At 53.5% G+C, this 27,651-nt stretch overlaps 1 protein-coding gene across 9 annotated transcripts in view; it reads left to right on the forward strand.

The window, feature by feature from the left end:
* Positions 1–27,651, forward strand: part of CDK5RAP2 (CDK5 regulatory subunit associated protein 2) — a 183,465-nt gene that overhangs the window by 115,291 nt on the left and 40,523 nt on the right. For 8 of the 9 annotated variants that reach the window (XM_070375007.1, XM_070375005.1, XM_070375010.1 and 5 more), the window contains 6 exons: positions 222–409; positions 6,700–7,132; positions 12,467–12,698; positions 15,696–15,884; positions 19,351–19,927; positions 22,346–22,578. In XM_070375007.1, coding sequence (XP_070231108.1) covers positions 222–409; positions 6,700–7,132; positions 12,467–12,698; positions 15,696–15,884; positions 19,351–19,927; positions 22,346–22,578 — 1,852 coding nt within the window. The remainder of the gene's footprint in view (positions 1–221; positions 410–6,699; positions 7,133–12,466; positions 12,699–15,695; positions 15,885–19,350; positions 19,928–22,345; positions 22,579–27,651) is intronic. The other variant, XM_070375008.1, reaches the window with a different exon arrangement.

The following is a 27,651-nucleotide window of genomic DNA, read 5'->3' on the forward strand; positions in this document are numbered from 1 at the left end:
ACTGTGCCCGTTTACAGATGAGGAAACTGAGGCTGTGGAGAAGTAAGCATCTCTGCATCGTGGGCAGAGTGAGCGCGTGTGGACCGCAGGCCTGCGCCCCGCCCTTCGTTTTCTCTCGGGTGTTTGTACTCGCTCATCACCGCCTGTCTCCATCCTTTCTCTGCCCACCCCCTGACCCCTCCCCTGTGTCCATTATCTGACCAGATACTTTTGATTTGCAGACTATGGAGGACAGTTCCAAAGGGGGCTGCAAAAATGGATATTTAAGGCACGCAGATTCCAGTATCTTAGACTACGGTGGAGCGCACACGTCCGGCGGCCCTGGAGACCAGGGTCTGGAAGAAGGCGAGCTCGTGAGCCTGCTCACCCCGCTCTTCGGCGAGAAGGCTGTGTGGTTCCTGGAATCCAGGTAGACACGGGGCCCAGGCGGTGTGCTGTCTGCAGTTAGAGGGGAGGACAAGCTCATTGTGTTAAATGGCTTTCGATGGTGGTGCTCTGCAGTTTACCTGAGAGAGCTCCTGAAATGGCTTGGAAGGAACCTTGCCAGTCGTGCAATTAAGTAATTAGGCTGCGTGCTCGTGGCTGCAAGGGGACTGTATTCAGCAGAGCCACGCGCACGCCCAGCACAAAGAGCTGAGAAAGACCCTTCAGAGTCGCTCCTGGGAGCTGGGGAAGGCCTGCCCGGCTGTGCGCGTGAGGGCTCGCCCTCCCGAAACCCCTCCCAGTGTCTCCAGCAGCATCACCACTTCCGTTGTAGCTGTGACTCTGCTGTCTTACGTGGAGCTTGAACCACAATCCCCTTCTCATTATATCTGCTGGGAGTTGTTCCTCTACGAGGAAACACTCCAGAGTGTTTTCCTGAAAACAAAAAAGAAGTCTTCAGTACACATGTATTATCAAAACTAGTCCTTTAGGAGCAGATTTCTCCTCTTGCCCATTCTTTTCACTCCACCGTAGCAGCTGCTCTGGGCTTGGGAGCCAGAGGGAGCTGCACCTTCCTCTCTCACTTCCTCCATCTCTCCGACCACTTCGCGGGGTCGCCACTAGGAGCGGGAAAATGCTGTTCAAGGAGAATGGCTGGCGTGTGCCGGGTGTTGAATGAAAGCTTTGTCCTCCTCCAGCACAGATGGACAGATGGAGCTGGTGCCACGCCCGGCACTGCTGGCACGACCAGGAGCCTGGTAGTGCTCGTGTCCTTGGTGGGCTCAGCCTTGTGGGCGCTTCTTCAGTTGAAAGATGGCAGTGTTCTCTGAGCTCAGAGAGCGGCCTCCCCAGCCCCTGGCATCTGCTGAGCATTTTCTAGCTGAGTCCTCTAGGGCAGCAGGCCCCCCCTTTCTGGCCTCAAGGACCGGTTTCTTGGAAGACCGTTTTTCCCCGGATCGGGGTGGGGTGTGGTTTGGGCGTGGTTTGGGATGATTCAAGTGCACTACATTTATTGTGCACTTTATTTCCATTATTGTTATGTCAGCCCCACCTCAGATCATCGGGCGTTAGATTGTGGAGCTTGGGGACCCCATTCTGGTATATTATCACAGGGAGTTAGGTGTCCATAAGTGAGAAACGGGTTTCCTCAGCGTCAGCTGCTCCTGTGTTAAGAGTTAGAAGATGCACGGAGCTCTCTCTGAGGACCACCTGGGGCACTTGGGTGACGTGAGCTGGGGAAAGAACGGCAGATGGTGGGGTGCAGGGACTCAGGGCCTGGGTGCTCCCTCCTGGCAGGTCGGAGCTCTTCAGCCCCAAATCCCTGCTGTCATGAAAGCACGTGGACTCAGAGCTTCCATCAGTAAAAACCCAAAATTTGTATTCCCAATCTCCTGATGTTTGAAATTTTAAACTTCATTTTTAAAGAAAGCGCTTTATGGACTGACTCGTTAAAAACTTACATGCGATTATGTTTTTTCTATGCTTAAACCCTCTCGTGGGTTCCTGTCGCCTTTGGAGTGAGCTTCGCGCCTCTTGGCCCGGCTTCAGCCTGTCTCTCTGTCTTCTCAGCGCCCACTGTTGCTCACACGGGTCTTTCTGTCCTCAGTCATCCCGGCTTGTCCCCCGAGGTCATCCCGGCTTGTCCCCCTCCGAGGTCATCCCGGCTTGTCCCCCCCGAGGTCATCCCGGCTTGTCCCCCTCCGAGGTCATCCCGGCTTGTCCCCCCCAAGGTCATCTCTTGTCAGTGCCCACTCTTGCTCACACGGGTCTTTCTGTCCTCGGTCATCCCGGCTTGTCCCCCCCGAGGTCATCCCAGCTTGTCCTCAGGGCCTTGGCACTGCTGTTCCCGCCCCCTGCAGTGCTCTTTTCCAGGACGGGGTGCTGTTCCCTCCTCCTGCAGTGCTCTTTTCCAGGACGAGGTGGTGTCTCAGCTCCGCAGAGAGGCCTCTCCCGCCCACTCTTAACGAGAATCCCTGCGTCTCACTCCGTCTGGGGACTGGTGCCCTCCGCCCCCCTTACCGGCCCTTCTTCCTGGTACTTCTCCTTGCTGTGTGTTGCCTTATTTAGACATCAGTGTCTGTATGACTGTCTGTCTCTGTGGTGAAGCGTCAGCGTCATGATTCTCCTTTTCAGCTAATCTGCCGTCGGCTGCGCTGGGTCTTCGCGCGTGGGCTTTCTCCATTGCAGCGAGCCGGGGCCCTCTCCTGTTGTGCTGTGCAGGCTTCCCGCCGCGGGGCCTCTCTCACTGCAGAGCGTGGGCTCGCGGGTGTGTGGGCTGCACTGGTTGTGGCTCACAGGCTTAGTTGCCCCGTGGCATGTGGTATCTTCGTTCCTGGACCGGGGCTTGAACCCGTGTCCCCTGCATTGGCAAGTTGACTCTTAACCACCGGGCCACCAGGGAAGTCCCAGCGCCAGGATTCTCTCACACCGTGCATTTCACGGCTTTACGCGACAGATGGGAGGGGCTCGATGAATATTTGAGTGAATATACTGGCAGCTAGAAGCTCAGCATCAAAGCAGAAGGTTTACGTTTAGAGGAGAAAGAGCACGGTGCCTCTCTGGAGTCAGAGAGGCCTGTGCTCTGCAGCCTCTGGCTGCCACTTTTGCTGGGAGATCTTGAATCCGCATCTGTAAGATGGGCCAGTAGCCCATCGTAGTCTCCCTGTGAGGACGGAAGGTGCTGAGTGTAACGGATCTGGCGCCGTTGGTGCTAGTGAGTGTCCGGGCCTTTGCCCGTGTGCCTTCCGCGCGGCAGAGATGCTCAGGGTGAATAAACAGCGTTTGGGCCTCTGACAAGACCCTCGAACTGAACCATTAGAAAGGTCCTGATTGTGGCGACAGCTTAATGAATCTGCTGTTCAGATTTCTAGCAGAGCAACACTTGAAATGCTTTATTTAACAGCACTCCCACTTTGGTGTATTCTAATGGCCTCTTTCACCACCTTTTACTCCCCATTTGTAAGTCTTTCTTTCCTGGATTTTATTGTATGTTGTTTAGTTGTGAGTAATGGTCCTCCTCTGGCTAGCTCAGTAGCAATTGTCATTATTTTTAATCTAAATTAAGGGAAGGAGAGGAAAGGAAAATTTAGTTTAACGTGCTTGAAATACCAGAAATATTTTTGAAGTCTGAGTTTACTGAATTTTAAGATGGTTGGTGTCATCTAGATGACTCCATATTAGAAGTGAAAAATGTACCACCCATTTTAATTCTGTTTTCCATACTTTTAGTTTCCGCCATATTTCCACGTGCTGTGACTGCCCCAGAGCTGGGTGTTAGGAATCCAGATATGAGTCAGCTGTCGGTTCTGCCCTTACAGGGCCCAGTGGGAAGGTAGCACCAGGGTGCCTGTCACTTCCAGTGGCAGCGAAGGCCCAGAGGACGGGGAGGCTGGAGTGCGCTGAAGGACTTGGTAGCTCTGGTCTGTCTGGCCAGGTGTTTTGAAGTGAGGAGACACCACAGCAGCGGGAAGGGTCTGGTCCGGATGAGGCCTCTCCTGCTCTCCTGACCACACCGCGCCCTGTCCTGACCGCATCTTCCTTTTCCAGCTGGCCCCCTCCCTCATTGCTTCCCCCTCTTCCTATCCTTCTTATTTTCTTCATAATTTTCTGCCCCCGTTGCATAAGTTCCTTTCATTTTTATGAATCTCTTTTCCTCCCTTTATTTTTCAGATGATGGAGACATGCTTCTTTAAGTCTTCTTCAGGCCACTTTGGCTTCTCTGTCTCCTTGAGCGTGGACGCTGCTTTGCAGCTTGCCGGCGGTCTTTAGTAATGGTGGAGCCTGTCTGCAGGAGCGGCTTGTCTGTGTCCACGGCCCTGCTCTGCCCTTCTCCCCCGGCTCCTCCCTGTGCGGTGGTTTTGAAGTTGCCTTGACTTGTCTCTCTGGGTCTCACTTTCGGGGCGTGACGTTTGCCTGACTCTTCTTTCCGCTGTGGGAGTTGAATGCCTTCCACGGGTGCCCCCGCTCTGGGTCTCCCGTCTCTGTCCTGTGGACGTGTCTAACTGGATTTTGAGTCCTGTGGTGCGCCTTGGACACTTTTGTCTTTCTGCTTTGCTGTCATTTACATATGTTTAGTCACTCAGTCGTGCCCGACTCTTGGGCTCCTGTGTACTATAGCCCACCAGACTGCGCTGTCTGTGGAATTCTCCAGGCAAGAATACTGGAGTGGTTTGCCCTGATTGTTCAGATGGTAGAGAATCTGCCTATAATGCGAAAAACCCGTTTTCGATCCCTGGGTTGGGAAGATCACCTAGAGAAGGGAATGGCTACCCACTCCAGTATTCTTGCCTGGAGAATCCCATGGACAGAGGAGCCTGGCGGGCTACAGTCGACAGGGTTGCAAAGAGTCGGACATGACTGAGCGGCTAACACTGACCTCACTTTCACACGTGTCTAGGGCAGAACAGAAGGGCTCTGCGTGCAGTCACCCCGTACTCACAGCTGATGGAGTCTCCGTTCGTTCTCTGTGCACAGCCAGTCCCTCCCTGAGCAGGCGTGCCCCGTGTCACACAGGCCGCGTATGGCTCCCCCGCCCGTGAGAGGGCTTGTCCTCCCCGCCTAACTCCCCAGCCTCCTCTGCCTGTTCTTCACGGTGTGTCTTGACTCCGTTCATGTTGTTTTGTCTGCTTAGAAGAAGGTTCCACTTCCTTTCCCTCAGCTAACCTCTCCTCAACTCTGGAGGCCCCTTCCTGGTGCTCTTCCTGCCACCCCGAGTGTAGACGCTCTGGGCTGCTTGCTCATAAGCCTGCTGGCCTCCCACAGAGCCCGAGTCTCACTGTGCAACCTGTGGAGTGGTGACTGGTGTGCATATCTGCCCCGAGCACGTCCTGCAGGCAGCTCTGCAGCCCCAGCGCCTAGCACAGCGTCTGGCTCACAAAACAACTCACGAGCGAGTCTTCTGGAACTGCTCCAGAGTCTTTTACACGCTGAACTGGTTTGATTCCTGGGAGAGCAACGTCTTGAGATATGGACCTGGGTACAAGGGATTGATTTAGGATGTGACTGCAGGCAGCAGGAAGGAGGGATGCAGAGAGTGAGGGAGGGAGGCAGAGGCGGGAGGGCTGCAGTATGGTCTGGTTCCTGCCATGGGGAGCCGGGCCGCTGTCCTGCCAGCTTCTCAGGGACGGTGTCAACCCGTGTCAGGGCTAATCCTCTGAAGCTCGGGGGACTGGGATATTCACCCGAAGGCTCTTTTCCTCCCCTAGTCGAAAGTGTCCCCTGGAGCCGTGAATGAGCTCAGAGGGCCCTGGGAAAGGGCCCAGGGCCGCAGGGAGATGCCTGGGGCACTGGAGGAGGGATATTTGTCCACAGGAGCTATCCCCGCAGTTGCAGCTGAAACCCCAGGGAGGCCCGGGCTGTGCGGCAGGGGACGAGAGAGGCACCTGCTGTCCATGTATGCTTTGGTTCAATCCTTGCAGCGTGTGTGGAGGGAGACTCGGCTTTTGTTGTGTTTCTGTGTCGTGTTCAGTCTCTACCGTTATTCAGTCCCTGTGGCTGTTCAGTTGGACTCGTGTCCAGCTCCTTGCGATTCCACGGACTGCAGCCCGCCAGGCTTTCCTGTCCTTCACTGTCTCCTGGGGTTTGCTCAAATTCATGTCCATTGAGTCAGTGATGCCATCTAACCATCTCATCTTCTGTCGCCCCCTTCTCCTCCAGCCTTCAATCTGTCCCAGCATCAAGGTCTTTTCCAATGAGTTGGCTCTCTGTATCAGGTGGTCAGAGACTCGCTGCACTTCCCTAGAATTGCAGTTAGAACTTGAAGCCATCTTTTCTGACTTCAGAGCCACGGCTGTTTCTGTCCGCAGTGGTTCCCAGCACCCCTTCATCCAGCAGGTTTACTGAGCGCCGATCATGCACCCAGGCGGACCAGGTCACTCATGGACCTGCCAGGTTGGCCATGTTCATGCAAAGCCGTCCTTTCCCCTGGACGCAGGAACGGCGGATCTTGCAGTTGTCATGAACACTTGATCCCGTTTGGTTGTCCTACGCCCAGCCTGCATCCAGGTGGTCGTGCGGCCCCTCGCGTGCTGGGCACCTGTGTCAAAGCAGCTCTCTTCTCATCCGTGAAGCAGACGTGAGGTGCCTCCTGGTGTGGCTGTTCGGAGGTGACCGGATAGCCTCCTTGGCGCGGGTCCTGGCACACGGCTGGAGCTCACGGTGTTTAGATTCAGCAGAATCCGGGCCAGAATCAAGGGGGAAACTTGGGAAACTGGGTGGGGGCCAAGGCCATAGAAGAAAACTGAGTCCTCCCATTTCCTTTCCCTTTTGGAAAAACAGGCCAGACCTTCTGAAAATGCTCCGTGAACTGCTTCTGGAGCAGATGCGCTTGACGGAGCAGGAGGCTACGGAAGAACACCTTGATGGTAAAACGGAGAGGATGCTGAGGCAGGTGGCCGTTCAGCTAAGAGGTGAATTCGGACATTTCATCCAAGCCAGCTCGTCTCCCATGCCACCTGATGAGCTGCAGTGGCCTTGGGGAGCCCAGCTGGCACAGGGGGCTGAGGCGTCCAAAGCTGAGCAGAAAGATGCCTCCGTGCAGACCTCGGCCGTGGAGGGCGACACGCTCAGATGCGGACACGAGGGCCCGAGAGAGGCTTGGGAGGAGCAACCGGCAGACGCCGCGTTCAGTGCTGGACGTCGGCCGGAAGAGCCGTGCAGGACGCTGGGGCGGCAGGCCCCCACCCCCACCTTCCCCAGGAGGACCGAGAGAGTAAGCCCTCCCACCCGCTCCTTACTTAGCTACCTACTGCATACAGACAGAACACTTACACATGATCTCCGATCCTACTACCTTAGAATATTTATATAGTCTGGTGTCTCCCTCTGCCTGTACTTATCTTGACCTCCACCTAGAGGTGTGTGTCCTTGCTCACCTTCCCCAAAGTGTTGCTGACATCTCTTCCCTCCCTCCCTCTCTCCCCCCATCCCAGCCCTCTCATTTATCTGTGTGCCATGATATGTATAGGGCTTCCCTGGTGGCTCAGATGGTAAGGAATCCACCTGCAATGCAGGAGACGCAGGTTCAATCCCTGGATAGGGAGTATCCCCTAGAGAAGGAAATTGGCTATCCACTCCAGTATTCTTGTCTGGAGAATTCTATGGACAGAGAAGCCTGGCGGGCCATAGTCAGTGGGGTCCCAAAGAGTTGGACACAACTGAGTGGCTAATATACTTTCATGGTATGTTTATGTTTTCATCGTAAAAAGCAGAGTCACATTTATACATCTGCCTGTAGCTCTCTCATGTTACGTATCAGGAACTTCTTTCCTTGTAATGACTGATAAGATTCCATTGTGGGACATATGCCAAAATTTACATGATTTTCCCCCGTTGATGGACTTACTTTGCAGGTTGCAGTAAAACTGATAACCTGACTTGACCTGCAGTAAAATAATAAAATTTTAACTTGCAGTAAAACTGTAATAACCTGACTTGAGCGACAGGGACGAGAACCTAGGTTTTCCTTTGTACAGACTTTGTGTCTCAGAGGCAGCGTTCTGTGGGCACCGTCTCTGTGCTCTTATGCTTACAGCACCCGTTGGAGCTGAGGAAGCCAGGTCGCAAGTGCCCATGGTCAAGGTCAGCCGTTAGGGGGCTGAGCTGGGCCCCTCACTGCCTGGCTGCACAGCTGATCACTTCCCCTGGGTCACCCTCCTCGCCAGCCCACGCTGGCCTGAGTGGGAGGGTCGGGTGTTGGTGGCCGAATGTTTGCAGTTTGCTTCACTCGAGATGCTTTCTCTAAGCATCTTCTCTCACACCGTCAAATATGCCCGATTATTAAAAGCCAGGCTCTCCTGGCAGTGTTTGAAATCCTTGTAAGGAGGACGGGTTGGGGCTGAGGACCCCACAGCAGGGAGACGGGACTGGCCTGGGAGAGGAGGAGCAAGGTCGTGCTTGTGCCGGGGCTCCAGCGACGGCGGCTGGTCCCCTTGTTTCTGAGGGGTGTTTTGCATCTGAAAAATAACTGTATACTCTGCTTCATAGCATCAGAATGGAGAATCAAGTTTATTTTCTGACCACTAAATTACTGCTTTTGTGCCTACCAAAGAGAGTTAGATATATCATTAGCAAAATTGCTTTTGATTGTTTTAAATTATGCACCAAAACTGTAATTTCTGGAGAAGGGTTTTCTAAAGATATCAGTAGAGACCAAAAAAAGAGACGTTGCCATTATATTAACAGTACTCGAGATGCAAATGTGTGCAGTTTGGCTGGAATAGAAATGCTCTCATCTGCCCCAGCTACTTTAGTGTGTACCTGCATGTTAGGAAAACGAGGTTTCGTGTGTGCGTGCCTGAGTTTTTCCCCACTATTTGCGTGGGAGATAGCATCTTACATCCAGGAAAATTGGATAATCAAATGAACTTAATTTCCCCAAATATATTGAAAAAATTTTCCATTTGGAATTATCTTCTCGTTGGTGTCTTCAGAGGGAAGTCTGCTGTGTTTGTGTTTTTGCATCTGCTATATATGCCTGCAGCGCGAGATTTCTATCCCTGTAGCATCCCGTTTAATCTTCTCACCAAGCACATGAGTGAGGTAGGCATCACCTCCATTTTGCATAGGAAGAAATGCAAGCTCTGGAAGGCTCAGAAAATTGTCCTGAGTGACTCAGCTGTTGAGAGGAGCAGCAGGCGTGCCCCATAGAGTCTGGCTTTAGAGGCAGACAGGGATGTGATAATCCCACCTTTCTCAGGAACGGGGGAGCCTCATATCAGCAGTGTGGCCTCCCATCTGTGCAAAGTAGAAGAAAATTTAATGGTTTTCTTTGTGGCTTGTGGTTAGTCAAGGAGTCAGTAATCCTCAAACTGAAGCTGGAGCTCTGGCACCCTGTTAAGAAGAACATCTTTGCAGCCCAGGGGCGAAACAGAGAAACGAGACCTACTTCTGGTTCAGTGACAGAGGCGAGATGCTGTACAGATACACCAGCGATTCCTTTGGGCCTGGCTGTTCACCTGCTTTGAGTCCTTGCGGCAGTCACCTGACTCTCAGGGGCTCCAAGGGGATCCTGTGACCTGGCGCCCGGGGCTGGCGTGCTGGGTCAGAGAGGCAGTATGTGGTCAGTGCCTCGTGCCGTGTCCGTGGCAGGAGCTCAGGGTTTGTGTGTCCCCGTCCCCGTTCCCTCCCCAAGTGAGAGATCCAGGATGACACCGTTAATAAGGTGGTAGGTGGGACTCTGTTCGGCGTCCATAAGGTAGCATTTCGGGTGGCGTTATTTTGGAAGCGGCGTTAGGGTGACTGCCGGCGGCTCCTAGCCTGAAATTGACTTTGGCGTTCTTGCCCTTGGAGTGTCTTCTCTGCTGCCATATGACACACAGATTTAGATCCAGGAATATCGATCGGTGGAGATGGAGGGCCAAACAAATGGTTGTCGTTTCCCAGTCCTCTTTGATGAGGCGCCCACCCCTCCCACATGTCCCCGTCACCACCGCAGACTGTTCTTGTCCTTGAACCTCTTGTCTCCTCTGGCCTGGAATGTCGGGGTAGAAAGGGTCTCACTTTCTTTAACCGGGCAGTAATGTCTGAAGAGCTTGTTTGAGGTTCAGCTCTGCAGCCTTCTTCTTGTTCGATACTGGTCTGGTTGGTTGATGTCTCAGTTCTCTGTCCAGAAAATAGGCATAATAACTTCTCTTACCCTGTGAGCTCCAGAAATGCAGACTTGAGCTGAGGATTACGGGAGAAAACCCTGGAGAGCATTGGACGTCCTAGAGCGTGCAGGAAGAGCTCTGTCTTCTTTCCTTCCTGAGAGGCTTGGCTGGTTTCCTCCTTCCCGAGTTTCCCAACCTTCAGCAGTCACAGTCAGGTTTAGACCATGTCTTTCTCCCAGGCGGAAGCCCTGAACCCCTTAGCAGTCACTTCCTGTTTTCTCTACCTGTGCACTCCTAGCTGTAGGCAACCACCAAGCTTTATTCTGTCTCTATAAATTTGTCTGTTCTGGATGTTTCATGTAAATGGAATCACGTGGTCTGTGATCTTTGGTGACGGGCTTCTTCCACTTAGCATAACTTTTTCAAGAGTCGTTCATGTTGTAGGAGGTGTCAGTGGTTCATTTCTCTTTACGGCCTAATGATAGTCCTGTGTGGATATACCACGGCTTATTCATTCGATCATTAGTTGATGGACATTTAGACATTATGGTTGATGTTGCTGTGGACATTCATGTACAAGTTTTTGGGTATACATGTGTTTTTTATTTTTCTGGAGTATCTATCTAGGAGTGGAATTGCTAGGTCACGTAGTAACTCTGTTTAATGGTTTGAGGAACTGCCAGACTCTCTCTAAAGAGGCTGTAGCTAGTTTACAGAAGTTTTCACCAGGATGTGGGGGCTCTAATTCCGCCACATTCTCACTAACGATCATTGCTATCTTTCTGATTTTAACCATCCTAAGGGGTAGGGGGGGGTGGTATTTTGCTGTGATTTGATTTGCAGTTTCCTGATGACAGATGAGTTGAGCGTCTTTTCACCTGCTTACTGGCCTTTGTGTTTCTCCTTTTGAGCGATGTCTTTCAGGTGGTTTGCCCATCTTTTAATTAACTCACTTGTGTTTTTATTGAGTTGTCGTAGTTCTTTCTGAATTCTAGATTCACATCTTTCTTCTCAGCTTTGAGTGTGTTTAAACTTCCTCCACTTGAAAGGCACCCCCTCTTGGCCTCTTAGGATAGCGTTTGCAGGCTCATGCCACACCTAGTTGTTGAGTACCTGCCGTATTTGAGTTCTTACGCTGGAAGCTGCGGAGAGAGTACAGCTTCTGGTGCAGAAGACAGACGGAAACGCGTAGGCACTTACCATAATGGTCCTAATATTTTCCGAGGAGAATTCCAAGGGAGCAGTGAGTACATAGAGGAACCAAGCCCCATTCTCTTGAGGAAGGCGTGTTTGAGCTGAATCCTAATGAATGTATCGGGATTAGTGGGAGAGGTGGGGGTGGGCAAGAAAGAGTGTTCTAGGCAGAGCAGACGGCCTGTGCCAAGGCCCCGAGTGGAGGGACCCGAGCACTCTGAGGAAGCGGTAGGAGGTCCCTGTGGCCGGGGAGTTGGGGGCGTGGGGGAGCCGTGGTGGGTCACTCTGTCTGCGGTCATGCACAGCATGTGGGCTGTGCTGTAAAGACTGACCTTTGTCATACGGGAACTGGGGAATGATTAAGGTAGATTTAAGCAGGAGGAGGGGTTGCCTGCTTCGGTACAGTATGGCCAGTGGGTTAGAAGGGCAGGAGTGAGAGTGGGGAGGCTGCTGGGGAGGCTGTCGCGGTGGCCTGGGTGAGTGCTTACAGCGTCTTGGAGGTGGGTGGGGGCCACAGAGGATGAGAAGAGGCAAAAGAATTCAGAGACAGCCTGGGAGTTGGAATCAGTGGAACCTGGCGCGTGATGAAGGTGGGTGATGCCGGTAAAGGGAATTTTAAAAGTGACGCCCGGGTTTGGGGCCGTGCAGCAAGTGGAGGCTGCCGTGACTCCGCAGGCAGAGGCTGTTGGAGCGGGTCGGCGGGTGGGGGCCCGGGGTGATGGATCAGAGAGCTGAGCTTTCGGTTGACTTGGGAGGGCATGTATAGGGTGGGCAGGTCAGGAGCCGCGGGCCTGAGAAATAGCCATGGGGCTAGGGCCATGTAGCCCCGAAAACCTTAGTAGGGTGGTTCTTGTGGCCTGGAGCGGGAGGCAGGTTGTCTTGGGTTGAAGAAAGGATGGGAAATGAGGACACAGATAAGGAGCTTTCCTAGATGCTCCTTCTGAGGAATGTCGCCCAGAAGACCGCGCTGGGAAAAGGTTGCCGTGCGGAGAGCGTCTGGAACATGCGGAGGCGGCAGGCTGGGCCAGAGGGCGTTGGGGGGGGGTGGGGGTGGGGAGCTTGGCCTTTGTCAGTCAGAGGGGCGCCCTCTGGAGGCTGGGGGCTTCAGAAGGGGGCCTGCTGAGGCACAAGCTCTGTGGGCCGGGCGTAAGCACAGAGGCTGTGGCCCGGCAGCCCCTTTGAGTCCTGTTGTCTGAGGTCGGCTGGAGCGGGTCGACTGCGGCCTGGGGAGGGTGGTCATTATTCTCCCGGTGTGTTTACAGGATGCCAAGAAGTCCCGCCTGCCCGTCCTGATAAAAGCGTCGCAATCGCTGGGAAGCGTGTGCCGGCTCCCTGCCTCCCGGGAGGCTGTGGCCCACCTGCAGGCCCAGGTCCTGAAGCTGCAGGGGGAGCTGAAGGAGTCGAAAATCCGCAACAAGCAGCTTCACCAGAAGTTAATTCTGGCGGAAGCAGTGACAGAGGGGCGGCCGGCACCAGAGGAAGCGCTCCCGAAAGGTAAGCGCCAAGGAAAGCGTGTCCTCCACGGGAAGACGGACGGCCCGACCGCACGGCCCGAAATGTCAGCCGTGGTGTTTGGAATTGCAGGAGGTTGGAGGATAAATTTCCTGAATTGCTGTGACTAATCTTGACTTGACAAATACACAATCAAGGGGGCACAGTCAGCAAAGCGCATCGTTTGTTTTCATTCTGTTCTGGAGGGGCAGAGGGGGATGGGTCGTGCGCCCTTCACTTGCGATTGTCTCCAGGCGCGGCGTGACCTGAATCCAGGTTGTTTCCCCCCCACCCACCCCCGGCACCATCTGTGGAGGCCTCAGTCGTCTTGGCAGCATTCTCTGAGAGGCTGGGCCGTAATTGTTTGGGTTCTAAAGGGCTGATTGCAAACCCTGCTGACCTTATGGCTTCTAGAATTGACCTGCCTCCCTACTCTCTTAGAACCTGCTGTCTCTGCTCTCCTGGGAGCTCCCCAGATAGCCCTTGGGGTCCAGAGTCTCTGGCTGAGACTCCTAGACTCAGAGGGAGACCTCAGTGTGGTCCCCAGCCCAAGACATGGACATGGTGGTGCTTGGACATGTTGCCTCTGAGAGTAAGGAAAGCTGAGGGCCCTCACAGAGCAGGCAGGGGAGCATGCGTGCAGCAGCATCCGTCATCTTCAGAGTGTTCCTGAGTCCACAGGAGCACTTCTGTTGGCTCCTGGTGTTGACCTTCAGCTGTGAGCAGATGACGCCAGCACACAATGGCAAGAGCAGTGATCTTGTATGTGGTTATTCAGAAAGGATGCATCAGATCCTCCTGTGTGCTGGGCACCGGCGAGAGAGTGAGCATAAGAGACCAAGTCTGCGTCCAGCTTCCGTGTCGCAGGGGGAGGAAGAAAATACACTGTGAGCAGCACTTGCTCCTTGGAAGGAAAGCTGTGACCAACCTAGACAGCGTGTTCAGAAGCAGAGACAGTACTTTGCCAACAAAGGTCCACCTAGTCGAGGCTTTGGTTTTTCCAGTGGTCACGTATGGACGTGAGAGTTGGACCATAAAGGCTGAGCGCTGAAGAATTAATGCTTTCGAACTATGGTGTTGGAGAAGACTCTTGAGAGTCTGTTGGACTGTGAGGAGATCCAACCAGTCCATCCTAAAGGAAATCAACCCTGAATATTCATTAGAAAGACTGATGTTGAAGCTGAAACTCCAATCCTGTGGCCACCTTATGCAAAGAGCTGACTCATTGGAAAAGCCCCTGATGCTGGGAAAGATTGAAAGCAGGAGGAGAAGGGGACGACAGAGGATGAGATGGTTGGATGGCATCACTGACTCGATGGACATGAGTTTGAATGAACTCTGGGAGATGGTGAAGGACAGGGAGGCCAGAAGTGCTGCAGTCCATGGGGTCACAGAGAGTTGGACACGACTGACGGACTGAACAGCAGCAACCTCTGCGGGAAGGCGGGGTCGGTGGTGGGGTGATCTCATAGCATGAGCCACAAAACTGGAGTTCTTAAAGAAGAGAGATGGTCTGGAAGCTTCAGAGATGAGCAAAGGCACTCAGCATTTCTAGGCCCACGGTACAAGGGAGGAAGGGAAGATACACCCACTCCTGGGGAGGCTGCCGGAGAAGCAGTGTTTGCCGAGGAACGGCTACAGGCCGACGTGGACAGCTGCATCCGAGCAGTTCGGGGCTGGGAGGGGGCTGGGGGCCTCTGCCTGCCTGTGGCAGTAAATATAGTCAGATGTGTGCCTGTTACCTCCTGAGCTGCGCTGCCCACTTTACACACTTGGTCTCCCTGAAGCCTCCTCCCAGTCCTGTGAGCAGGTACACTAGTTATTCCCACTTGATCACTGAGGCAGCAGTTTCAGAGATACAGGGACTTGGCTACGGTCACACTGTGGGCGGACACCCCAGCCTGAACCAGCTGCCTGGTTTCAGAGCCTTTACTTTACCCGTGGTGTTTCCCAGAGCCTAGTGTGCGATTCTGCGTGTGCAGATTTTATGATGATCTGTAGCCAAGAGTATCTTCGATTTGATTTTAGTTTCTTTTGGGTTTGAGGCTTCCCAGGTGGCTCAGTGGTAAAGAATCCACCTCCCAATGCAGGAGACTGGATTTGACCCCTGGGTTGGGAAGATCCCCTGGAGAAGGCAATGGCAACCCACTCTAGTATTCTTGCCTGGAGAGTCCCATGGACAGAGGAGCCTGGCGGGCTACAGTCCACGGGGTCGCAAAAGATGTGACTTAGTGACAAAACAGCAGTGTCTTGGCTTTAGCACAGTTGAGGTTTTAAGATCAGCCTCCGTTGAAGTAGGCCTTCGGTAGGATGGCTCTTCCTTTCCTCCTTCCTTTCCCAGAGTCCTTCATCCATCCATCTGTCCATCCATCCACCCACCCATCCACCCAGGCAGCTATTCACAGTCAGTCAACGTTCTCCGGGCGCCTGCGATGCTCCTGGCTGCCTGCACACAGTGGAGGAGAGAAGGGAAGGAGACGCAGTCCCTGCCTTCTGAGGGGAACCTGTCCGGTGGAGCAGGGGCAGATAATTAAGTACATCAGGGCAGCAGGAGTGCGGCTGCCCTGGGGAGGAAGGAGGCGCGCTGAGTCGCGCTGGGGCCCCGGCACCTTGCCCGGGGCTTGCCACTGCACTGAACACTGTTGTGATTCCTTGCTGAGACCCAGGGGTGCCTTGGCCCGGTGCTACTTCGGCAGCCACCTGGCGGGCCCAGGGGGCCTCTCTTCTTGGGAAGGGCGGGCATAAGTCTGTAGAATTCATTTTCTCACTCATGGTTTTTCGAGAGCCCGGGCTTAAACCATTTCAGACAAGCTGCAGTATATTTATGCTTTTTATGTCCTGTTACGGCAGCTCGATAGATTAATTTCATCTCATAAATTGCATTTTGCCTCCCAGTGTTTTTATTCTCCCTGTTGTATCTTTGTGTTCTTCTTAGTTGCTTGGCTAAGTTTCAAGTCGAGGGTTTTACTTACTTTGCTCTCTCTCTGCGGATGCCTGTAGCCCAGAACCTCGTGAGAACAGCCTACCAGGACGGGCCGGGAAAGCAGGGAGGCCTGGAAGCCACGCCCCGCGTCTGGAGAGACAGGGAAGGGGACGAGGAGCAGCAGGCCACCCACGAGCCTGGCCAGCATTCACCCCCTGTGCCTGCCGATCAGCTGCTGTGTGCCGGGCACCATTTGGGGGTTTCATGTAAGAACCAGGACTGCGCCCCGCAGCAGGCATCTTAGGATGTCTTTGCTGTCCCCGTTAACACAGGGGGAGGGAGGTTGGGGTTTTGAAAGAGAACTGGTCCAGGGCCACCCAGCTAGTAGGTAGGTGGACGAGTCACAGCCCTCTGGGACGAGTCACGGCCTGCTGGGTGTCTGTCCGAGCGGACAGTCCGTTTGTCTGACACTTTTCTACCAGGCAGTGGGCTGGGTTCTGGCGGTTTGGCCTCAGAGGACACAGCCCTACCCGGGCTCTGGGGAGACCCTGGGCTGCGGGCCCTGTTCCCAGTGGCATACGCTTCCCGAGGCCTCCAGTCGGGGTGCCGACGACATGCTCACAGGCTGCCAGGGGCCCTGGGCTTCGAGGAGAAAGCCACTCTCCCGGGTAATCGAGTCCCCTGGCTGCACTGTAGGGATGTCCAGAACTTCAGTGTTTCCTATAATGTAAGTCAGTGGCCCTGGGTACCTGTCCTGTGCAGCAAAGAGATTGCGTTACACACAGAAGCATCCTTTTCTACATTCTTTTCCATCGTGGTTTATCACAGAACTGGACACGGTTCCCTGTGCTGCACGCAGGACCTTGTGTTTATCTGTTCTGAATGTAACAGTTTGCATCCGCCAGCCCCGGTCTCCCCGTCCAGCCCTCTCCCTGCCCCTCCTCCCTGTCCTCTATGCCTGAGTCTGTTCCTGTTTCACAGATAGGTTCGTTTGTATGTGTTTTAGGTTCCACTTACGGGTGTTGTCACAGGGTGTGTGTCTGTCTCTTTCTGACTCACTTCAATTAGTGTGAGAATCTCTAGCTGTGTCCATGTTGCCGCAAGTGGCGGCTTTTCGTTCTTTTTACGGCTGAGTGGTGTTCCATTGTATATACGCACCACATCTTCTTTATCTATCTGCCGATAGACATTTAGGTTTTTTCCATGCTTTGGCTATTGAATAGTGCTATGCAGTGATTTTTAAATGAAAAAAAAATTCTGCTTGGAACCTTACGAAGGGCTACAGAGCAGAGACTGCAGAGCCACGTGGCCGTGCTGACGCTGAGCTGTGAGACTCGCTATGTACTGGCCCAGGTGCCCAGAAGTCGGCCCTTGCCTCTGTGAAGTCACAAATTGCTGTAGATGAGGGACATTTCTGAAGTCAAAATTTGGAGTGTCAAGTGTCTAAAGGAGCTGTAAGGAGCAGAGTTTAAACTGCTGTGCAGGTGGGAATGTGAGGAGGACGCCTCCTAGCTGTACTGAGCGTGTGTACGTGTGCATGTGAACAGCAGAGGCGCCACAGCCTGTATCACAAAGGACATTTGTATGGGCCTTCCGTTTGTCTTTGCCTCGCGATTACTTACCGAAAGTCATCAGAACTGATCTTTATTCCCATGAGTGAACATCACTTCCTGCCATGAAATTCCATTATTAGGAGGTTGTTAGAGCAAAGCTATTTCCTTGCCTTGGAGTGTGACTCATAGGAAAAAAGCCTTGTTGAGCTTTCTCCTTCTGTATCTCTCATTCATGTTCAGCCAGCAGGACTCCCTGAGCCCCTTCTCTGCCCCAGGCCCCGGGCCAGACCCTGGAGAAGCAGAGGTGAATGACATGGTCTCCACCCTGAAGGCCCTCAGAGCTAGTGATTGTAACACATTTTGTTCAGTAAAAATGCTCTGTTAGGAATGCTTTCCTGAGGTCACGTAGCAGTGGCTTTCTAAAATTCCTAAGTTTATTTTATGTTATTTGCATCGTGAGCAAGGACAAGAATGGGCTTAAAGCCACGAGGAGCAGCTGCAGAACCCAGAAATTGGAATAGACAGCCTGACAAGGATGTGTGTACGCCTTTCCTTCTGCGTGGTCTCCTCGGTCATCTCAACCAACGTACCCCGCTGCCTTGCCCACCTTTCCCCAAGTCCACAAGCCTTTGCTCACGTGTCTCCTGGAATAGGCGTCCTCTCCCATCTTTGAACACCTCAGGAAAGCAAAGCATATTCATACTGGCTGGTCTCCTTCACTACTGTGTACCGGACATTGTTAGCCTTTTTGCAGATACTGTCCCATTGGATACTAAAGACAAAAGCAGAATACAAGGTGCTCTCTCCCTTTTGCAGATGAAGCTTCTGAGGCTCAGAGAGGCTAAGGCACTTGCCTAAGGTCACACAGCCATTAAGCAGAGCTTTAGTGTGAAACCAGATCTGTTGACTTTCAGAGATGGATTTTTCTCCCGTGTTCTGCTGCCTCTTACGTATTCAGACAGCTGCTTGTGCTGAGCTGAGCTTTCCCTCGGACAGTGGGCAGTGTGGCCTGTGGTTAAGGACAGATGCTCTAGATTCAGGCCTGAGCTTGAAGCCTTACAGCAACAAATAAGATGCTGCTTTGGGGAGACCAGCACTCTGGGCAGTAAGGTCTTACCCGAGTCTGTGCAGCCAGCAGGTAGCCCAGCTGGGGGTGAGCCCTCTCCACTTTGTCTTCAAAGCCGTGTGTTCTTCCTGCAGCACCACCCTGCCTCCCACAGGAGTTTGGCTGCAAACATGGGGATTGAAACTAGCTGTAAGGAGATGTTTCCTGGCAGGATTATGAGTCAGCCAAATAACTTCTCGCTGTAGGGACGTCATGGCGTCTCCTGGAAGCTGGCAGACATGGAGATGCGGTGACTTCTCACCTGCCGTGGATTTCAGAATTGCTCGTCTTTGATGTCACTTCCCTCTCCAATGTTTGTCTGCCCTTCATTCACATCTAGTCTGGGCTGGGTGCTGTACAAGGCCCTGAGCATGAGAAGATGAAAGGCCAGTTCCTGCTGGGAAGGAACATGCAGTCCAGTGAGGGAGAGGAATCCAGTAACTAACTGCTGTGTGAATGAATGAGCCAGATGTCCATCCTGTGCCGGCACCCACACGTGATCATGTCTGTTGTGGGTGTTACATATCAGGTGCCGTGGAAGTGCAGTGGGGAGTGAATGTTGTGCATAGTTTGAACATGGGTTCACAGAGGAAGGGCAATCAGATTTGGGTGTTGAAGGATGAGTAGGAGCTTGTTGAGAGGGAGTAAAGTAGGCGGCCAAGGGGGAGCAGCACATGCAGAAGCAGGGAGGCATGAGCAGCCTGCTGTATGCAGGGAATGATGGTTACTTTAGTAGGGAGTCTGCGTAGGTGGTGGCTGAACATGTCCCTGCAAAGATTGCCTGGAACTCGATCATGGAGGGTCTCAGATACTGTGAGAAGTTTAGACTTAATTCTCAAGATGGTGGGGGGTGGGTGAGTTGTAGGTGGGGGTGGGTGGTTATCAGGGTGGAATCACTTTTCAGCACAGTCGCTCTGAGGAGGAGGCTGGATTGAGAAGAAAGAGGGAAGGACTCGAGCCAGAGGGGCTTGGCAGGAGGCTCCCACAGTGTCTGCTCGGCGGGGGCTGTGAGCCAGGGCAGAGGGCTAGATTTCAGCAGTGGAGAGACTGATGTAAACGTGGTTTGATTTCCAGGCTCTGAAGTTTACCAGCCAGATGACCCTGCCGTCTTGCCACCAGGCGACGAAGACCCCTCTGAAGACTTCCCAGGCCCCCTTTCAGCAGCTACACACTTGAGTTCCAACACTCAGTTTTCCACTAAAGTCAGTGTGGTTGGGACCGACCCGCTGGAGAACACTGACACCTCAAATGATAAAGAAAACTTAGAACGGAAAATCTGTGACCTGGAAACGGAGCTCGAGGGCTACCGGAATTTCATCCTGCAGCTGCAGAAGCACTCCGGGTTCAGCGAGGCCATCATCACGGTCTTGTGTGGGACGGAAGGGGCCCAGGACGGCTTGAGCAAGTCGAAGGGCAGTGCCGACGAAGAAGAAATGGCCTTCTCGAGTTTGCGCCAGGTCCGTTATGTGAAACACATGAAGATCTTGCACCCTCTGGCGCCAAAGATGATGGACGGCGGGGCGCTGGGGAGCCTCGGCCAGCAGCTGGTGGGCCAGGAGTACGAGCTGCAGAAGGAGCAGAATTTGAATATGGAGCTTTTTGGTGGAATCCATAACCTGCAGAATAAGATCAGAGACCTCTCACCCTCCAGGTACGTCCCACCTCTGCCTTCTCCCACGGGTGAGCCTGCAGTTCCCCCACGTGGCCGCTAGGTGGGCGCCCCTGACCTGGGAAGGGGTGCTGCCCTGCAGGGGCGTTGGGCATGTGCCAGGGAAGCCGTCATGGCCCGGCTGAGGCAGTTCTTCCTTGGAAAAGACGCTGATGCTGGCAAGGATTGAAGGCAAAGGAAGAAGAGGGCGGCAGAGAACGAGGTGGTTAGATCGCATCACCAACTCAATGGACCTGAATTGAAGCAAACTCTAGGAGATACTGGAGGACAGGGGAGCCTGGTGTGCTGCAGTCCACGGGGTCTCAAAGAGCCGGACACGACCTAGGGACTGCACAGCAGCAGTAACAACAAGGCCGCTGCGCCTTTGGGGGAGTGACGTGTGGGGCCACAGACCCTGGCGGTGGACACTTGGCCTGTGCCTTCCAAAATTGGCCCAGCAGGTCTTGTCCGCCTCAGGTCGGGGAGACAGGGTGAAGGTCTTAGACCCGCCACTTGGTGAGTCGTAGTGTGGTTGCTGAATGGCAGTGTTCACCCTTGACCCTGTTAACGGCTCTTACTGTCCTGCAGGGGAGGGGTGGACGACACTGAAACCGCTGTCCTAGGCAGGGTGGGGGAAAAGAAATACTGTCCGTATCTCTACCCTTTAAGGTCATCTCAGAGAAATAAGCCTGTGTTGAAAGAGAAGAATTCTTGGGTCGTGAAGATAATGTTTTATGGGCATAGAGATACACAGTTTTGCTTCATGAGATCTGACAAACATGGGATCATTTGTAAAGCTGACCTTCATTCGTCACTAATTTGAGACAGACACGTTGTTGAGAATTGTCAGGAGCCAGAGTGCATTTTTCAAGGCTTCCCATACAGTGTGATTGAAGGCTGCTGCTGCTGCTGCTGCTAAGTCGCTTCAGTCGTGTCCAACTCTGTGCGACCCCATAGACGGCAGCCCACCAGGCTCCCCCATCCCTGGGATTCTCCAGGCAAGAACACTGGAGTGGGTGGCCATTCCCTTCTCCAGTGCATGAAAGTGAAAAGTGAAAGGGAAATCGCTCAGTCGTGTCCGACTCTTCGCGACCCCATGGACTGCATGCAGCCTACCAGGCTCCTCCATCCATTGCATTTTCTAGGCAAGAGTACTGGAGTGGGCGCCGTCGCCGTCTCCGGTGATTGAAGGCAGCTGGAGTGGGCGCCGTCGCCGTCTCCGGCGATTGAAGGCAGCTGGAGTGGGCGCCATCGCCGTCTCCGGCGATTGAAGGCAGCTGGTATTTATTGAAGGGCAGTGGTGTCAGACCCCAGGTTAGGCCCTGTTCTGACTGAATCCTCACAGTCAGATGAAAAGGAGGTGTTCTTAAACCCTGTGTTTGTAGATGAGGAAATGGAGCCTCAGAGAGGCTGCTGTGCCCGAGAAGGCGGCCCGGGAGGGCTCGCGGAGCGGGCTGGTCCAGCCTACTGAATCCCGCCCTGATGCCAGGTTTTTTCTCGTTCGTTAAACTGGCCCCGTTGGCAGTGTTGTGGTCACGTGACCTCTCTGCTCACGTGGGCTCGAAGGTGGTCACTGGTCATCATTTCAAGAGATGGTAGTGAAGAGAAGGGTCAGGGTCTCTGCCAAGCCACTCTGGGGCCAGCTTCCTGCACCCACAGTCGGTAAGAAAGACGAAGCCACGCTTCCCTCAACTTGCGCTTTTCTCAGTGTTGACGGATCCTCGCGGGCTCGCACGGGCAGACAGATACGGTGCCTGGAGGCCGTGATGCCTGGTTTAGTTAGGCTTTGAAGCGGGAACCCTATTTGAGTCACAGACCTTCACCATTTAACCGACTTTGCCATCTCTAAGAGGCAGTTTTCTCTCCCATAAAGGGAGATATGCGCGCATTTGTTAGGAGACTGCGAGGAATGAATGACTTATAAAATCGCCTGTTTCCGTGGCTGACAGGTCACAGTTCCTCTGTGCGTGGCAGTCAGGGTTAGGGTTGTCCTGTGGCCCTTCCCTCGAGAGCACAGTCCTGGGCTTGCTTTCCCGCCGTCAGTTTCCTTTTTGCTCTTCTGAGGATGTGTGCCGGCTCCCCTGCCTGTTGGCGCGCTCCTTTCTACAAATTTCGAGTAGTGTTTTTAAAGAGTGAGTGGAAACTAATTGTCCTCTCGAGTCCTTGCCGATCTGTACTTTAATTGGGGGCTTCATAAAGGTTAAAAGTGTTGCAGAAGAACCTCTGTTCCAGCATTTGTTGGCTGTTTTGAAATCGAAAGAGTCGGGACCTTACGTAGTCGCACTTGTTCCAGAAGTATACATACTTGTACAGCTGCAGGCTTTTCAAAATCCTGCTTTGTCAGTTTTCCAATTAGTGTTAAGGTCACAGAAATTCGGTTCTAACATGGGTGCCAGCGTTTCCTTTTCTCTCCTGTATCAGGTACGATTCGTTAGTTCAGGCCCAAGCCAGGGAACTCTCCCTCCAACGACAGCAGATAAAGGACAGCCACAGCATCTGCGTCGTCTGTCGTCAGCACGTGAACACCATGATCAAGGCGTTTGAGGAGCTGCTGCAGGCCAGCGACGTGGACCACTGCGTGGCCGAGGGCTTCCGGGAGCAGCTACACCAGTGCTCGGCGCTGCTGGAGCAGCTGGAGCAGCTGTTTCTCAAGGGTGAGTGAGGCGCCGGCCCGTGAGTCCTCAGGTGGATCAGGCACTGGTCCAGGACTTCTCAGAGGGGCCCGGGAAAACCAGCTCCTTGGCCTCCCCTTCCACCCCCTGCCCTGACGGGGTGACGGCAGAGCCCCACTGGCCGCTTCCTTCTGGCGCCCACTGCCCCGTGGTTGGCATTCTGCTCTGTTCCACACCTGGGGTCCGGTGGAGGGGCCTCAGGGGCCAGGCTGGGAAGGCATGGCCACATGGTTGCCAGTTCCTCCGAATTTTCAAGAGAGGATAGAAACCCAGGTTTGGCAGGTAAAGACTCACGAATGTTAAATGCTGGCAGAAGCAAACAAACGAAGCAAACAAGAAAAGCCAAACTCTCATTGGTTAAAACAGATTTAAGCTTCAGAGATGGTGTGAGGAAGGATGGAAGAAAGCCTTTGCCGAACATTTGCTGTGTGCTAGGTACTTTAATGGATGTTCTTACATTACCATTCAAAAATAATACTTTGCATTTGTATGAGACTACAGCAGACATCTTCCATATAGTTCAGTTCAGTCTCTCAGTCGTGTCCACCTCTCTGCAACCCCATGGACTGCAGCACTCCAGGCCTCCCTGTCCGTCACCAACTGCCGGAGTCCACCCAGACCCATGTCTGTTGAGTCAGTGATGCCATCCAGCCATCTCATCCTCTGTCATCCCCTTCTCCTCCCATCCTCTATCTTTCCCAGCATCAGGGTCTTTTCCAATGAGTCAGCTCTTCACATGAGGTGGCCAAAGTACTGGAGTTTCAGCTTCAGCATCATTCCTTCCAAAGAAATCCCAGGGCTGATCTCCTTCAGAATGGACTGGTTGGATCTCCTTGCAGTCCAAGGGACGCTCAAGAGTCTTCTCCAACACCACACTTCAAAAGCATCAATTCTTCGGCGCTCAGCTTTCTTCACAGTCCAACTCTCACGTCCATACATGACCACAGGAAAAACCACTGGACGGACCTTTGTTGGCAAAGTAGCGTCTCTGCTTTTGAATACGCTGTCTAGGTTGGTCATAGCTTTTCTTCCAAGGAGTAAGCATCTTTTTATTTCAAGGCTGCGGTCGCCATCTGCAGTGATTTTGGAGCCCAGAAAAATAAAGTCTGACACTGTCCCACTGCTTCCCCATCTATTTCCCACGAGGTTCTGCCGTGTGCAGTCTGTCATTCTCTCCCTCTCTCTCAGCAGATGCATACATACCCGTAAATGTACACGGACACCTTGCGATAGTCCTGAGAGGACAGAGGTGTGGTTGGCCCCTCCTCCGTGGGGGACTCTCCTCCCTGACTCCAAGGAGACACCATCCGGAGTCAGTTCTCCCGCCCGCCCCCGGTGCCCTCTGAACCCTGCCTTCAGTGCGTATTCTGGATCAGCCGGTCCTGCCTCCTCACTGCCGCCACGGCTCCCGCGGACCGCCTGCTGCTCCTTGGGGTGGGTGCGTCCCGCCTTCCCTGGCCTCTGTGCGTCCACCCCGGGCCCGGAGGAGTCCGTTTCTACTGTGGTCACAGGGTCTTCACAAAGTGTAAGTCGGGTCATGACTGCTCCCTGCCCCAAATCAGAGGCTTTCCTTTGTGAGTCATGAGGCTCAAGTTAAATCACGGAGGCCAGGCCTTGGACAGAGCGCGTGGTGCCTCACCTGGAGTCCTGAGCGCTCGAGTCCTGTACTTGTCAGGAGCCGGGGGCTTCACCCTCAGGACAAGTGGTTTTACGTGAGGAACTCGGCCTTACAGGGAAGAACCTGGGTTTGGCGCAGTCCTTGTGCCTTCGTGCGGACACACAGACGGTTCACAAGGGTCCATGTGTTGAGTGTGACCCCGAGATAGAACGTGGGGTAGTCTGCCTTCTGGGCCCAGGAAGTGGTGTTTTCTCTGTTTTAAAAAGGGCCCACCACCTCAGGCACGTCACAGGCCCGTTGTCTGCCGCCAGCTCTTGGGACCCCAGAGGGCTGGAGCGCAGGAACACTTGACTTTTCCCCCCTTACACGAAATCCCGTCTTTTGGCCAAGATTTTGCAAATAAGCTAGCTTCCGTTTTGCTGTAGGAGGGATCAGTGGGTCCTCAAGATGGAGCTGTGTCTGCCTGGCCCGAGGCACTTTCTGTCTGTCTCCCTCCTTCCTCCCAGCCCTCTGCCTGGGAGCGGGAGGCCGAGAGAGACTGCCTCTGGCACCAGACGCCCACCCACCCTCAACTTTCGCCTCCCCTTGATTTATTTTTTAGTTATTTACCTTGACAAGCCCAAGGAGATCTCACTTCTTGTTTCCTGTGGGTTCTGGAAGCAGAAACATTTCGGGCTTAATAGACAACACAAACAGACCTTAATTCTCCTCTACAAAAGGCAGAAAGGTCTCAGGAACGTCTCTGCAGCTCTTTTTCTTAGAGAATAATATGTAGCCAAGATGGGTCTTTCTGGGCTGCCATCTGAAGAGTCTGGCTCCTGAATTATGAAACGAGCCCACCATAAAGTAATTTTATGTTTGAGGTAGTTGCATAGCATGAGTTCTTAAAAAATTTAAATCTAGTCTTTTTTTTTTTTTATTAATACAAAGCAGTACCCGTTTATTGTGGAATAACAGATAAGTGAATATTCCTGTAATTGCATCATTTATACAGCAAAACAGGAACACCCTGGAGTGTACACTTTCCAGACCTTTTTATCCATGTGTGTATTTTGGGTGGAAGTAGGACAGTTTGCAGCCTCCCTTTGTTCAATTATAGACGATAAATGTTAGGCTACATTGTGAGTTTTAGGGGCTGTGGAGTGTTCTTTCGTGTGAAGGCGCTGTAATTAATCATCCCCACTCGGTGGACATTTAGGTTGTCAAAGCTTAGGGCTGGGATAAAGGCCCAGTGGATTGGAATCCTTGTGCGTATGCTTGCTCTTTCTTTTCTGATATTTAACTGGTAGCACCCAAGAAGGAGGGTGGTAGTGTGCTTTCTTAGAGCTCTTCGAGGATGCAAGGTTATTGAAGCGGCTGGTGTCCGCCCGGCCAGTAGAGGGAGCCCAGCAGGTGACGGCAGTGACTTCTGGGGGCGTAGTTTGTTTCTTCAGAGCATGAGCTCCTGGAAGTTGGGGGGTGGGGGCGTGGGGGGCGGTCTCTGTCCTGGCCTCCCGACCTAGGAAAGGGCCAGACCTGCAGTGCCTGGTCAGGATCTGCTGCTGCTGCTGGGAGTCTTATGTGGTACGGACCTGACCCTGGGTACCTGTGGGTGAAAGGCCCCCCGCCTCTGTCTGGCACGCGTCCTTGAGCTTGAGGGGGCACCTGTGGACTCTGAAGGGAAGGCTTCCGGGAGGAAGGGACATGGGAGCTCAGCCTGCCACGTCGGGAGGATTCATGGCTGGTGGGGAAGGTTATTTCCCGAATGTTGTTGGGGGCGGGTTGTGCAAGCTCTGGTTAGCTTCGTGAGCCAGGCTATCCGATAAAGTGGAGTATCCACAGAATGGTCCTGAGTAGCCCTGAACTCTGCCCTCTGCCTGGCCCCTGAGCCTCTCCTTACCTTCATGAAACAGCTCTCTCCTGCCTTGGAGATCTAGACTAGTCGTCACCTCCTCTGAACTCGGATGGTCCAGGCTGGGTGGTGCTTGGCCCCCCCCACACACAGCATCCCACGTGCCTCGTCACGGTGCTATTGTGGAATCATCTTTTGGGTCCACGGTCCCCACTCAGCTGTGAACCTGTTGGGGGCAGGCCCCCCATTCATATCTGTGTCCTCAGCGTCGGGCACAGGCAACCTGGGAGGAGAACTGTAAATATTTAATGTGAATTACCCATGAGACGGAAAGGAAGAAGCGTCTGGGTCCCGAAGGAGATGCCAGACTCTGATGTTTGAGCTTAAACTTGTACGATCGGTGGGTGTGGGCTAGGGGGGACTGTTCTCCCAAGGGACTTCTTACGTGGTGACCAGTGACCGCATACCGGGGGTCAGCGCAAGGAGGACACTGCAGGTGGGGCCGCCTGTTACCAGCCGGTCCTGCATCGTGCTCCTCACCCTTGTTCAGATGTGTTAGCGGATAACTAGGTGTCTCTCTATGTGGAGAGATGGGACCCTTCCACCGCCACATACGCTATAGCTTTTCAGGTGTAGCTGTGAGATTTGCCTGAGAGATGGGAGCAGTTTTCCATGACATGCTTCCTAAGCTTCTAGAAGAGCCAGACAGATGGTAGTGAAGGCAGATTGCACCAAGAATTCAGTGCATCGTACCAGCCATCTCCCTGTGAGTCCCACCAAAACAGTCTGTCATTTGGTGTTAAAGAACTGTGCGGTGGAAGGGAAGTGAGTGGAATCCAACTGTTGAGTTGTTACAAGCTCCCCAGAGGGTCTCTGATCTGCAGAAGGGAACCTAGGGTTGCTGGCGGCATCCAGGTCACGGGCTCCTTCTGTGGTTGTGGGCTTTGTTAGGGATCAAGGAGAGTTTTCTGCTGGTTTTGAGATGAGTTTAGTGTCGGGCAACCCAGAATGCTTACAGCCTGCCCTGGAGCAGACCCACACTGCCCTGCGAAGGCCCTGTTCTTCTGAACAGCAGTGGTAGCTGTGAAGCACGTGTCGTGATGCTGTTTGGCTGGCTGGCACCTGTAGAGTGGGCAGGCGGCTGTGAGAGCATCTCCATCTCTCTGGCTTACCTGAGTGTGCGGTGAAGTAAATGCAATGTGAACCGGAAGGGTGGAAACATTCTACCCCCGGGATTTCTCGTCGTTACCTTGAAACAGAGAGCCTGACCCTGGCTCACAGGGTTGTCTTGGGGCCCGAGGGAGATGTGGGTGCCAAGGAACCACCCGCAGGGCCCATTCTGGGAGCCTGAGCGTCCTGCCCCGTGCGGTGCTGGCACTCAGAGGCCAGCCTGGTGGGCGCAGAGGGAGCTGCGGGACAAGAAGCAAGCGTGGGTCTCTCCTGAGATCTCCTCCTCCATGCCATGGTGTTCGAGAACGTTTCCTTTTAGGAGTAGTCTTGGAAATGGTACATGTGGGTACTGTTTAATTATAGTCTCATTTTTCCAGTACAGCTACTGAAGGTTTGTTTTTTTTCTTTAGCCACCCATTCGTTTCTTCAGAGTTCC

This window comes from Bos mutus, chromosome 8, assembly GCF_027580195.1.
Source record: "Bos mutus isolate GX-2022 chromosome 8, NWIPB_WYAK_1.1, whole genome shotgun sequence".
Lineage (NCBI taxonomy): Eukaryota > Metazoa > Chordata > Mammalia > Artiodactyla > Bovidae > Bos > Bos mutus.